The sequence below is a fragment of the Equus quagga genome, chromosome 1 (assembly GCF_021613505.1).
Source record: "Equus quagga isolate Etosha38 chromosome 1, UCLA_HA_Equagga_1.0, whole genome shotgun sequence".
NCBI classification, from domain to species: Eukaryota; Metazoa; Chordata; class Mammalia; order Perissodactyla; family Equidae; genus Equus; species Equus quagga.
In genome coordinates, this window is record NC_060267.1 from 40,225,981 (window position 1) to 40,240,686 (window position 14,706).

General features: G+C 37.7%; 1 protein-coding gene across 10 annotated transcripts in view; it reads right to left on the reverse strand.

The window, feature by feature from the left end:
• PIK3C2G (phosphatidylinositol-4-phosphate 3-kinase catalytic subunit type 2 gamma) overlaps positions 1-14,706 on the reverse strand; it is a 363,044-nt gene that overhangs the window by 180,573 nt on the left and 167,765 nt on the right. For all 10 annotated transcript variants that reach the window (XM_046638270.1, XM_046638261.1, XM_046638263.1 and 7 more), the window contains one exon: positions 13,583-13,677. In XM_046638270.1, coding sequence (XP_046494226.1) covers positions 13,583-13,677 — 95 coding nt within the window. The remainder of the gene's footprint in view (positions 1-13,582; positions 13,678-14,706) is intronic.

Below are 14,706 nucleotides of genomic sequence, written 5' to 3' on the forward strand. Positions count from 1 at the left end.
TTTTTAAAACCATACAGCTAGTAGAGACCTGAGTTTTAATTGCTGCTTAAGTATGTTTTCCTCCAAAATCTTGTTCTCTTACTATTACATTATTCTGACTTTTACTGTTATTGTTATATCTTTCATAGTACTTAAGTGGGTTGGAGGATCATAGTGGGTAGGGTACAGGGTCAAATTTTGGCTCTTCTGCTTAGTAGCTTTGTATACTTAGCCTCTCAGTACTAACTTCTGCATCTGAAAAATGGAGATAATAGAATTGCTGTGAATTAGTGAAATAATATGAAAAGGTGACTAGCATAGTATCTAACTATATATGTTTACCACAAGGCAATGTTGTCATGACAAGAAAGACTATTGAAAACAGATGATTAGAATTCTTAGTAATACTTTTCAAGTCAGAGCCATACTCGAGTTGATAAACCTGAGTACTCTGGTCTTTATCGCAGAGAAAAGATATTAAAATATTCTAGAAGATCATCCAAGTCACCATCTAATCACCAATTTAGTTCCTGAAGTTCCTTAAGCCTGGAAAGGGGCTCTCCGCACATTTGACACAACCATTTCCAAGAATAAATAATTTATAATCCAATCAAGGAGGACTTGAAAAATCACTGAATGAAATGTTTAAATTAATTTGTTGAGACAACAGAGTTGAAAATAGACTCTAGCATCTGCGGTAACTGCCTGAAATAGCAAGGAGGCTTAAAAGACCACTTTTCTTAAACTATGTTTGTTATCATTTGTTTATATTTTCTATCTCTTTCACAAAAGAGCTATAAATTATGTATATAATAGGCCCTCAATAAAAACTTGGAGAATAGACAGATGAATAAAAGAATGGATGACTAACATAATACTATCTCTTTCCTCAATATACTTCTCACGCATTTTCCTGCCTCTGTTCACAGGAGCCCACTGGTCTATTTATGTAGCTGCCCTGACAACATCTAGTAACTGAAGCTCTAGATTAAGTCTTGTGAGACTTTTCAGAGTCATCAATCAATTTGTGTCAATAGTTCATTGAGCAGCAGCCTCTCTAAAAGTGATGGCAAATTTTACTTGGACGAAAATAATAGAAGCTCCACCATTTTGGTAAATAAATGACATTTATGGTGCCTTGGGAAACACAGGTACACAGTGCTCGATTTAAAAAGAAAGTGACATGTACATTAGGATTTCTCCCTTTCACAATTTCAGATGACCAAACTCAAGCAAGATACATTAATTACTCGACATCCTGTCAAGAGTGGTTAGTATATCAGGCAGACTGTCAACTCTGCAGACAAGCACTATTTGTGCAAGCTGTTCATTTGTCATTGGTCAAAAATGAATCATATATGCCAAAATAGAAGAAAATTTTTAAGTTATTAAACATGACAAGTATTTGATTGAAATGTCCAAGTCTGGATTTTTGTGAGCAACACATATAAAGTTTTTTAGACAAGGAAAAATAGAGTAACAGTCTTTCTCTTGTAACTACAATAATTGCACACAAATGAAATAGAAAATTGAGTTAGAAGAAAAACAAGAAAAATCTTCATTCAACCTTTTCAAAGAGTGATCTTTTGATGAACAAAGATTGTAAAATAGGGCCTGAAAATCAAGGACTGACTTACCAACTGATACAAAACAAAAAGAACAGTATAAGGGGGAAAAAAAAACAACTGTAGAATATAGGAGCCAGCAAAAATCAGAAACTATTCAGTAATTCCTCAAAGCTAACAGAGATCCTCAATATAGAAAACTGTATTTTAAAAAATACTGACTGCTTGGCACAGTCTCCCCATAAAACGCTTCTTGCCAAATCACTGGACATAGCCTTTCATTTGCAATCAGGGTTTTAAGAAACAGCGTAGTTAAGTCATAGTTAAGGCACCTCACACTGTGGACTAAATCAATGTTAACATCAAATCTTTCTTCAAAAACTTCTATTCCAGAGAATCATTTTTTTGTAAATCATTTAAATCAACTTTCTTCAATTCCAACGAGCTGGGAGAGTCTATTTTTTAAAAAGAGCAAAAGTGATTATGAGAATATCAATGACCAACTCTACACATTTATTTTAATATGACCTGTTTTGATTGCCTGCTATTTTAAGTACAGTAGTCAAGAAATGTTAACCTTAGGCAGTACAAATGTACGTGGTATGATTATTTTTTTTAAAATTCATTTAACACGTATTTATTGAGCACCAATTATATGTACTATATGCAATGCTCTGTGTTAAGGATGGATGGTTAATATGAGGCCTCACAGTCCAGAAATGGAACAGAGGGTTTTATCTATACCAAATCTATTCTCCCCTCACATCTAAATAAAGAATCTGATCCTCCTCAGATATCAAAACCTTCAGGGAAGATGATCTGTTTAGGGATAAATTCTGAATATTCTAAGCTAATTGGATAAGTCAATTCACCCAATTGCCATCTGATCAGGTGATTTGTTCAGGATGACATGTGACCCAATTCCAGCAAATGATATAGGACGTTAACACTGCTACGGGGTTTAGAGACAACTTTTCTTGCTGGGAAAGGATCAGCCCTCTTTTTTTTTTGCTGCATGGTGCCAAATATGGATGTAACATCAACTATGGCAGTCTTCTTGTAACCATAATATGAACTGGACTGAGGACAAGTCAACACACCGAGGTTGACAGAGCAGAAAGATGCAAAGAAATTGGGTTTATGACAAAATCAGTGAGCAGCTGCAATGACAAACTCTCGAATCACTCTACTAACCACCTTCTTGTTATGTGAGATAATTAATTTTTCACATTGTTTAAACCAGCTGAATCAGGATTTTCTGTTACTTGTAGCCCAAAGTATCTTAAAGAAAAGCAAAATGGTGAAGTAAACAAAAGTATGCAATATGCTAAGAACTGTATTGGCAGTGTGTACAAGAGCAAAGGTCAGAGACAACTTCAAAGAGGATAAAAATTTGAGCTGAGTCCTAAAGGACTCTGGGTAAACAACAGGACAACAGCATTTCAAGCAGAGGGAAATGCCATGAACAAAGTCACTAGGGCATGAAAGATGTCTGAAAATTTGGGTAACTACTTGAGAATGGAAAAGACTATGTTTGGATGTAGAAAGCCATACAAAATGGAGGTAGGAGGTAGGCAGAGTTGAGATCATGAAAATCTATTCCAAGATCATATTAAAGGAGAATAGATTTTTATCTCACAGTCTATGAGTTCTAAACCCTGTCAGCAGGAAAGAGCTGCCTAGAATTGTGAAATTATGCTAACCAGTTGGAGGTTACCCAGGAACTACAGCTGACTTTATGAGTTAGGGATCAAGTTGCATTACATTAAGATTATTCTGAGAGCAGAGTGGAGGATGGACGGGCTGAAGATTGGTAAGAAGGTAAGTAAAGGAAAAAAGTTAGGATACTATTGCAATAGTCCAAGTAGGTGACACTGAAGGCTTGCCCTAAGGTGCTAACCATGGAAACAGAAAAGAAGGTACAAATTCAAGACATATTTATGGGAAACAACAGTCAGGTCTTAAGGATTGATTGAATGAGGAAGGTTATTGGGTAAGAAAAATGCCTCCCAGATTTTCTCTGTTGGGTATCTTGGTGTCTTGGTAGTAGCTGTAAACCAGGACATTGCATATAAAAAAGAAAGTTTGGTAACAGTGGGGACAAGGATCGAAAGAGTACAGGGTAGGAATATTTAATTCAATTTTAGACCTCTTAGGCCAAGATGTCAGTCACTCATCTAAATAAATAAAATAGCTAAATAAAAATCTTAATAATGAGCCCTCCAGGTAAAATGGTTACAAAATATATCCATAGGTTAAATCTCTTGGAAATATTTATAGAATTGCTGAGTAAAAGACATTTTTAGGTGATGTCTGTCAAAGTGATGATTCTTAATCAAGTAGTTAGAAAGCACTCTTTTTTTGTCTTTTGAGACAAATTTTAGTTTTTGAAAAGAAAGCCAATTAATATATGTAAAGGTTAGTACTGGCCCGCTACCACTTGATGGCCAAATTTTTGAGTCATTTCTCTTGCTTTACCTCGTTGGAAGACACTGCTTGGGGTTTACCAGATCAAACAGCACTTTGCTTCTGTGTTTAGGTATACACCTGGCTCACTTTCCTATACTCCCTTGCAGTTAGATGGGTCTTGTTATTGATTTCTGACCTACAGAATATAGGCAAAAGTGATGAGTCCTCTCACTCCTGTTAGAAAGGCCATCATCAAAAAGACAGGAGATAACAAATGCTGGCATGGATGTAAAGAAAAGGGGCCCTTGTGCACTGTTGGTGGGATTGTAAATTGGTACAGCCACTATGGAAAACATTATGGAGGATCCTCAGAAAATTAAAAGTAGATGGGGCCAGCTCCGTGGCCGAGTGGTGAAGTTCACACACACTGCTGCGGCGGCCCAGGGTTCGGATCCTGGGCGCGGACATGGCGCCGAGTGTCAGGCCACATTGAGGCGGCGTCCCACAACCCACAACTAGAGGGACCTGCAACTAAGATATACAACTATGCATCGCGGCGGTGGGGGGCGGGGGGGGGGGTGTTGGGAAATAAAGCAGAAAAAAAAAAAGGAAGATTGACAACAGTTAGCCTAGGTGTCAATCTTTAAAAAAAAAAGAAAATTAAAAGTAGAACTACAATCTGATTGATAATTCCACTTCTCGGAATATATCCAACAGAAATGAAAACATTAACTTAAAAAGATATCTTTGCCCCCATGTTCATAGCGGCATTATTTATAATGGCCAAGACAGAGAAACAACCTAAGTATCCAGCAATGGATGAATGGATAAAGAAGTTGTGGTATATATATACTGGAATACTATTCAGCCACAAAAAATGAGGATATCCTACAATTTGCGACAACGTGGATGGACCTTGAAGGCAGTATTCTAAGCGAAATAAGTCAGACAGAGAAAGACAAACACTGTGTAGAATCTAAAAAACAAAACCAAACTCAGAAAAAGAGATCAGACTTGTACTTACCAGAGGCAAAGGGTGGGGGAAGGGGAAATTGGAGAAGGTGGTCAAAATGTACAAACTTCCAGTAGTAAGATAAATAAGTACTAGGAATACAGTGTAAAACATGGTGACTATAGTTATGATTGCCGTCTGATATACGGGAAAGTTGTTAGGAGAGTAAACACTAAGAGTTTTCATTATAAAGACAATTTTTTCTTTTCCTCTTTTTTAATTTTTATTGTATCTATATGAGATGATGGATGTTAGCTGAACTTATCGTGGTAATCATTTCACAATATATGTAAATCAAACCACCATGCTGTACACAAACTTACACAGTGATGTAATGTATGCCAATTATTTCTCAAGAAAACTGGAAAAAAAAAGACAAGACGACAAAAGTGGCGTGTGCTACTTCTAGACCTGGCACCTAAAAATACCTTCAACATGATTCTCTGATTCTCTCTCTTTTTTTATCTGGGTCCAAGTTCAAGGAATCTGGGTGAAAATTCCAAATTCGAGCATGACTGGGCCAAAAGATGGAAGCCTGGCAAGTACCATCAATGTGCTGATTCTTTCTGATTCTCTGTCACCAATCTAAATCTTTCTCCTGCTCTTCAGGCTTTTATATCCAATTGCTTCCTGAGTATTTTTACTTAGAAGGAAAGCAAAGATTGATTCTTCTTACATTTTATTGTTGCCAAGTTCTGATCTGGACTATAGGAATTTATTTTCTAACTTGTTTAACTTGAGGAAATGGCTGACTTGAATTTCATTAGCATATTGCTAGCTGCTTAAGTAACCAGCGTTTTTGAGAAAACTGAGAAAGTCTTGGTTTTATATAATGTGTCTTAAAAAAAATAAGTACAAACTGAGTCTGCTAAGTAAATTACTCAGCAATTGTTTTCTTATCAATCATGGTTTAATAGTAAAACTAAGAGAGCAAATTTAGTGTTTTAAGTATGAATCAGGAACTACAAAAGAAAGATTCTGAGAAAAACCTACTGTTTCCCTCAAAACTCTTTTAAGTAGACAATTTTTTTTGGAGCTTACTTCACGTACCTATTAATACTATAATTGATAGCACTTGTGGATCATACCAACACCTAATGGCAAAAGTTTTGAGCTATTAGATATAAAGATATTTCAAATACTGTTTTCTCTTTAGTCTTGCTTTCAAGTTAAGGAAAAGCCACTTCTTCAGTACTTGAATGAGTTCCCAATTATTGATAGAAAAAATAACATACTATGAATTCTTCAGGGTGCACTTTTTGTTAAAAGTAGATTTTGAATTGGAAAGAGACCTGAATTGGGCATGAGATGTCAATGAAAAAAAAGATTTTAATCTCAATTCATTTTTCTTTTTAAAGATTGGCTCTGAGCTGACATCTGTTGTCAATCTTTTTTTTTTTTTTTCTCCTTCTTCTTCTCCTCATAGCCCCTCAGTACATAGTTGTGTATTCTAGTTATAGGTCCTTCTAGTTCCTCTATGTGAGATGCCACCTCAGCATGGCTCGATGAGCAGTGCTAGGTCCACACCCAGGATCCAACCCAGCAAGACCCTGGGCCACCAAAGCAAGCGCAGAAACTTAACCACTTGGCCATGGGGCTGGACCCCCCTAATCTCAATTCTTTAATCAGCTAGACGATTGTCAGTGGATGAATCACTAAACTTGTAGAAATCTCTTTCTAGGGGGAAAAAAGTATTATAGCAGATGATTCCTAAGGATGAATTTGACTCGCAAATCATTTGTATGAATTATGTTAGTCTATTCATTTTGGAAGCCAAATTCAAATATTTTTAGAAGACAAAGATGATTTCTAAACAGAATGTCTTTTTGTTGGCCATATTTATTGCTGGCTAGAGCAAAGCTGTAGTCTGAGAAACAATGAACATTAAGCAGTATAATGCTGTTTTTCAAGGCCTCAACCCAAATCTCTAGCATAAACTATGACGGAGGGGAACTGATATTATTACAGAGAAACCAGATTTCTATCTAAGGAAGCCCTGACGTAATTGCATGTGGCCATTATAATGAAAAGTTGCTAGAGAGTGCATTAGAAAGTTCAGTTCCCAAATGCCAGATCTGATCCAAGGTCTAACATTTGAGGTCAGTATGCATATACAAAATGTTCATTTTTATAACTCTTCTCTTTTTTTTAACAAAATAGAAGAATTTGAAGGGAAAATAATATAAACTTGGGATAAATTTAAGGTGGAGCTCTGTTCCTGGATTTTGCATTGATTGTGGTAGAAGTTTGTAACAGATCCTATTTTCATATGTATTTAATAGGACTAATAAGACTTAAATGATATTAGAAAATTAATTTAAACATTGTATACTGTTTAAAAAAATCCTTTCATTAAAGGAGCTACATAAAACCTCGATCACATAAAATAGAAATAAAACAGACAACAACTCTTCCTATATTATGCTTTAACTAAAAACCTGTGCTATTGGATTTTACAGATTGTTATGTAAAATGTAAACTTCCTTACAAATATCTGTCCCTTTTTTTCCAAGTTGGTCGGGGTAGAGAACAGCTATTATTAGTTTAGTGGATCGTTTATTATGGGGATTTTATCTGGTGTATACTTTTCTGAGAACAACGGAGTGAAAGGTGATTATAACAGATCAATATTAAATGACAGCAAGACACATCTTCCCCTTACAAAAAAGTGAAGCAATAATTTATTATTTATTACATTGTAAAGGTAAAGAGGTGAATTAGTAGCAAGATAATGATTCTAGCAGGTAAAGCATCGAGGCTTTAACACCTCCCATTGACTGCATCACGTGAGCTCTGGTACATGGTGGTAACTCCCTAAAGCACAGCTCTTTACTCTTACCTCAGGGAGGATTTCAGACATCAAAGCACAGACAGCATTCACTTCCTTTGTGTATTCATTTGGATGCCTCTGTCAGTGTTTAACTCTGACAGAATGGGAGCACATATTTAGGCTTTTTGATTTTACTTGATGTCCATCCTTGCCTCTCTCCATTGTAGGTCATAGGCAAAAATGTAACGGAAAGCATTTGTTGTCAGTTCCCTCCTTCTACTCTGTCCCCGCCACTTAGCTAGTGGGTTCTTTCCTGCTGCCTGGATGCTAATGTGTTGTTAGCTTGTGAGATTCTTGAAGCAAGAACCATTCTGGGGGGGCCGGCCCAGTGGCGCAGTGTTAAGTTCCCACGTTCGCTTTGGCGGCCCGGGTGGGGTTCGCTGGTTCAGATCCTGGGTGTGGATCTACACACTGCTTGTTAAGCCATGCTGTGGCAGGGGTCCCACATATAAAGTAAAGGAAGGTAAGCATGGATATTAGCTCAGGGCCAATCTTTCTCAGAAAAAAGAGGAGAATTGGCAGCAGATGTTAGCTCAGGGCTAATCTTCCTCAAAAAAAAGAGAACCATTCTATTTAGCTAGTGTTCTAATGGTTAAGATTAGGTGCTCTTACTACTGTGGCCCAGGTTTGTTTCCCCATCAGGGACCCACACCATCCCTCTGTCAGTTGTCATATTGTGGGAACTGGGTGTTGCTGTGATGCTGGAAGCTATGTCACCTGGGTCAAATAACATCAGGGTTAGCCATGGTGGATGGGTTTCAGAGGAGCTTCCAGAATAAGACAGACTAGGAAGAAGAACCTGACCACCCACATCCGGAAAAAAATTGGCCATGAAAACCCTATGAATAGCAGTGGAGCATTACCTGATACAGTGCTAGAAGGTGAGCGGATGGAGCAAAAAGACAGGGCAGGGTCCCACTTTGCTGTACACAGGGTAGCTAGGAGTCAGAATCCACTCAACAGCACTAACAACATTCTGTTTTATCTTTAATAGCTCAACAGCGTCTAGCATCTCAATGTTTGCCACAAAAATGAACAAATGATAAACTAATTCATCATAAGCATTATGTTCTGAATATATATTTTTTCATATTAGAAGGGAACTTCTTGGAGGGAACAATACCTAACCTAAATGAGTGACTCACTAGTGAGAGAATTTTAGACATCAGGGGAGACACATTTAGGAGAGGGAGCAGGAGGAATATGCATGACTTCAAATCATACGACTTAAAATTTCCACATTATTTTGCTTTATTTAGAGTAGTCCCTGATCTGAGAAATTGCCCCAAAATTCTAGATAAGTTTAGGATAGATGGTTTAGAAAATGAATTGGCAGATTTTGCATCATCTCAACTTTATGGGTAGCATATTAAAGCTCATAATATATGGTCGTTTAATACCAAATGCCACCTTGGAAAGGCATCATGGTAGCAGAGACACCATTTCCTTGGTTCTCCGAACTGGTCCAGTAGACACTGCTGCATCAGCTTGTTCTTCAGGCCCTAATTTCTGGCCTAGGTTTGTCCTTGACTTCTGCTTGCATTCTCCCTCCAATCCAGTTTTGCCATCACTAGTGATATCCATTGCCTACTACCCGATTGGGCCCACTCCTGAAATTGTTCTAGCCTTGCCACTCTGGTTTGGCATCAAGCCCAAGTGATTACTCAAGCAGCCCTCTTCTGCCCCCTATTGTCACAAATCTGTATGAGTGCAGCAAGGTTCAGGCAACTTATTCCTATTCATTCCTTCAACAATAATTTTTTGACTATTTGTCAAGTGCCAAGTACTGTATTAGGTTCTTGTGATATATGAATGAATAAAGCAGAAAAAAATGCTGCTCTTACAGAGTTTGCAAATGGGGGCTTCATCTCAGGCTGTCCCCACACTATGAAAGGAATACCTTTAGATTTTTGCAGCACATGCCTTAAGTAACAATTTATAAAGGAGCCATGTTATAAAATGGCTCCCTACCATATAGATTTTGACTCAAATTGGCTCTCTCTAGGAGCTCATTCAATCAGACTTACTATTATGCATATAAAAGACTGCAATATTGTTGTTCTGTTTGTGAAACATTTCATAGCATGCTGATGTTCCAATTTTTTAAAACACATATTTAAATTCTTTATCTTCAATAAAGAAATGCTTATTTTAGTTCAAGTTCCCTAGAACAGAGTATAAATCAGCGATTTAGGTGTATGTGATTTGCTTAAGGAATGCTCTTCAAAAAAAATCCTGTGAGGGAGTAAGGGAAACATTATAGGAGAGAGGAGGAGTTCACAAGGACGAGGTCAAGGTCAGGTCTAGCCTTGATCCTATCCCTGGGGAGGCTCTGGAATGTAAATTGCACCTCAGAGATTTCCCACTTCCCAGACCAGGTGGGAACACAATTATTAACAGAGCACAGTTCTCCAGAGAAGAAGTAGTTGTCAATTAGCAGTCAATAGCCAAAGAAGTGCGAGATGGGTGCACCGGCCAGGTAAAGGGGATCTGGCTGGGCCACCAGCAGTGCCTTTGAGAATGCACTGTACAGGATTCCTGGCATGTAAAAATATTGATGACCTTAAAGAAATTTCTACGGTTTTATGGTTTTAAAAACCCTTTTTTAGTATCTCCGGAGTTCCAGACACTGGTGGGATTAGTACACTGAAGAGTATGACATCACTGATATCATCAGCCACTATATGCAGTAGGGGTGGAAGTAGACAGGGAAACAGGAGTGTTAAGGTAGTGTGACATGACTCCTGGCAGGGTCCATAGAGCACACTCTGGGATACAATGTGGAAGCAATACTCAGTCAACCCCAGATGGTGGCTGGGGAGAGGGTCAAAGAAAGCTTCCTGCATGACACGACACCACAGCCAATCTAGTCAGGGCCCTTCATAATGTCCCTTCCTTGCATTATTTATTTCCTGTGTCTACTATAATAAATTACTACCACCTGGTGGCTTAAACAACAGAAATTCTCACAGTCCTGGGTCCAGGAGTCGGAAATCAAGACAGGGCTGTGCTCCCTCTTGAGGCTCTAGGAGAGACTCTTCCTCACCTCTTCTAGCTTCTGCTGACTCTGGACATTTCTTTCACTTTGGGCTACCTCACTCCAGTAAATGCCTCCATCTCCACATGGCCTTTTCTGTGTGTGTGTGTGTGTGTGTGTCTTCTCCTCTTCTGTCTCTTATAAGGACACTTGTCAATGGATTTAGGACCCGCCCTGATAACCTAGGTTGATCTAATCTCAAGATCTTTAATTACATCTTCAAAGACCCTTTCGCCAAATAAGGTCATATTCACAGGTTCTTGGAGTTAGGATGTATATATATCTTTTTGGGGATCCCCATTCAACCCAATATCTCACTAACAGTTAAACTGTTTCCTATCCAAAACAGAAAGGGGCACTGAGTTTAACCTTCTATAATTAATTGTTATATGATAGAGGGAGGGGCCTCCTAAGTGTGACCCTAAAATGCTACGGTTCCCATTTATAGCCATCTTTTAGTGTGCAAACTGGGATTGAAAGCTTTTAAATCTTACAAATCCAAAGCTTACTGTTAACTCCCTTCACAAGAAAAATAGGGGCTACTCATGTTACATTCACCCGTCCCATGAAGGAGACTTGCGGTAACTCCAAGTCAATTTCCCCTTTCAGGAAGGCTGCACACAGTGATGCCAAGCAGTCAAGACGGTTTCCTGTCTAAGCCTATTTACTCATAATTCAACATCTAATGAGGCAACCTCTGATCAGTGGCAGTGGCAGGTGGAAGCAGTGTTGGGGGAGAGCTATTTGGGAGGTAGAGAGGTATAGAGGGCTTGGTAAACAATTGGGCATGTTAGTGAGAAACAAGAGAATCCAGAGAAGACTCCAAAGCCTGGGTGAGCAGGGCAAGATGCTGAGTTTAGAGCTGAGTATGCTGAATCTAAAGAAGCAGTAGCTCATCCAAGAGAAAAAACATCATTAAACTGATGGCTGATGGATCTCTACCTTTTATTATTATTATCATTATCATTATTATTATTAGAAGGCATTGTTTTTTTTTAAGGAAAGATACATTGAGAATTTTTTAAAATATAGCATGTGGGGTCTGAGCTGTATCTTAAAGTTTTAATTTAACATTCTACACACAAGCATTCCCTAAACATGATGCTAGCCACCAGCTATTTTTTTTTAACTCCAAGACACATGTTAAATATAAGCAACATTATTTCATGCTTAGTATAGTTTGTCTGATTCTTAATTTTTATTTAAGTTTTAAAAGGATGTAGATATTTTAAAATCTCCCTCAATCTTCCTTTTCCTTTCCATGTTCTCACAAATAAAGCATTCAAAAACAAGCAGTCAATTTACAATTTATGTTTTTTTCTATTTCTTCTATCCAACTCATGGTTAAGTTTGTGCTCCACTTTGGTGGCCAGGGGTTCACAGACCTAGTGCTGACCTGAGCACAGACCTAGCGCTGCTCATCACGCCATGCTGTGGCAGCATCCCACATAAAATAGAAGAATATTGGCACAGATGTTAGCTCAGCGACAATCTTCCTCAAGCAAAAAGAGGAAGATGGGCAACAGATGTTAGCTCAGGGCCAATCTGCCTCACACACATACAAAAAAGTGGCAAGTCAAGTGTTAAGGGAAGTAAACATGGAGTTTAATGGAGACCTAGCTTTAATATGATAGCAGAACATCACCAAGTATATCCATATTACTTCCCTTAGCACCATAGTAGCTGACTGAAAAACTGGAAGGAATAAGACTTCATTCAGAGCTTGAGAAGAGAGTCTATTCAGTGAAGGGCCTACAGCCAGTCAATGTATCTAATGCCTCATTATACTAACATACTAGAGGAAAATGTTCTGTTTTTTATACTAAAATGAAAATGAGCACCAAAACAACATTGGTGGCTGAAAATTCCCTGTATCTCTACTTTGCAAGGAAATGCTTGAGTCATTTTCATGGGAAGAGTGATGTCTACATGAATAATGTCTTTTAAAGCAGTAAAACATGATACTCAAAGATGATATTGAATTCTCTTTTTTAATAGTAATTAAAATTCTTCACTAGCAATTAAAGCCAGTAAATGCTGGCTTGAATGCCTGTTATACATACATGAGGACAACAATGGATCCGATTTTATCCTTAGGTATTGACACTTGTAATTGTTAAAATTTTTGCTATAAAATTGAATTTACAAGGTTAGTAATAAAAGAAAAGTAGGAAAAACAGCCTCCAAAGAACATCATGTTCATTAGGAGCAAGAGTAAGTGATGATGGGAGAAATTCTGATATCTGTTATGTAAGTTTTAATTCTCTACTAATAATATTCCAAGTTTACACTCGGGAAAAGTTTACTCCCCTAGGAATTTTCAACCAAAAGAGTATATGTTGATCTCTATCGTTTATAACTAACATTGTACAGAAATTACTTTTAAAGCACACATTCTTCCAAAATATCCACAGTCTTATAAGTAGATTTTATACTGATATCTTCAATAAGTAGATAAAACCACAAACGGCACTTGTGATTTAAAGCTATAGGAAAGCTATCGTCCAGATTTAAAATTCTGATTGAATTTAAACAGCAGCAACTGTACAAAAGAAAGATTTTGAAGACAATGACAGTTAAATTATACTCAAATAAAAATAACCTTGACAAAGACTCGAATCTGGCTGAATTTTAAGTGGAGGTTTATATCAATTACAAAGTAAAGAAATCTTGTACTTCTTCTAAAGCTGCCCCAACAGAGAGAACTTGACAATAAAAAAAGCATCCTACCCTATTTTACTTAACCTTACCAGTAAAGACGATGGGCAATCTGGATGCTTTGCAATGAACGGTGTAACAGGAGTTGCACTAGAGGACTTTCCAGGTTCCATTCAAACTTGACAGCCTGAAGTAAGAGATATAATCACTTCATTCTTTTCTTCTCAGTAACAAAATTATAGCAGAACACAGAGGGACTTAAGAGGCTTGAGAAAAGACCAAGGAAAACAGACAGTATGTTAACAAAAAGTCAGTAATATATTTGATAGCTTTATTAGCTAGTGTATAACTAATAACACTACACACACATCACACAGTCTGCGTTTGTGTAGTCTGTTTCCTGTCCTCATTGATGCTTTAGCATCACAGGATAATAAGTAAGAGCAGGTTATTGGAGGTTCAATCAAGGCTGGTGGAGTTCAACCATGCCTAAGGAGAAGAATCCTGGCACACACAAAAAATCATATCATGATTATAAAAATGACGTCACTACACAATAGAGATTTCTCCTCTTCTGGAGGTGAAATTAACACACATTTAAAGCCTTAACTGAACTCACCAACTGATATATTAGTATTAACCTGCAGACCTGGAAGCTTTACTTAGAGGTTTCAAAGCTGATCACTGCCACCATAACCCACCCTTCTCAAATCCTTTCTCTCATCTCCACTGTGAACAACTAAGATTTTCTAGGATAATCAATCTGGTGGAAAACACAGACAGCAACGGCAACCCCTGATAGCCTCAGGGACCTAATTCAGACTTTCCCCTGCACTCTGCAGGGACTTCACTGTCAGCAGTCAAAAGGTAGGTTCCTATCATCATCACAGGAATGTGAATGTGTTGTGAAAATGAAAACCAGGTTCTCTTCATTAAAATGCTCATCCCTTCTTGAGAGGCAAAGCTTCTATCTTTGGTTGCTCCCTGAGCCATTTAAGTCACACACATACACATATACACACACTCACACACTCCAAGTTTAAGCTAGGTTTTATACCACAGTACAGACAGCAGAAAAAAGTGAGTACAACATTCATTCACACATACACTGAAGAAATACCTCAATATATCTCAAGGATGGGAAGTTTATGAATTCCAAAGGTGTGAGAATGCCAAATATGATTTCAGCAAATTTGCATAAACTTTTGATACTGTC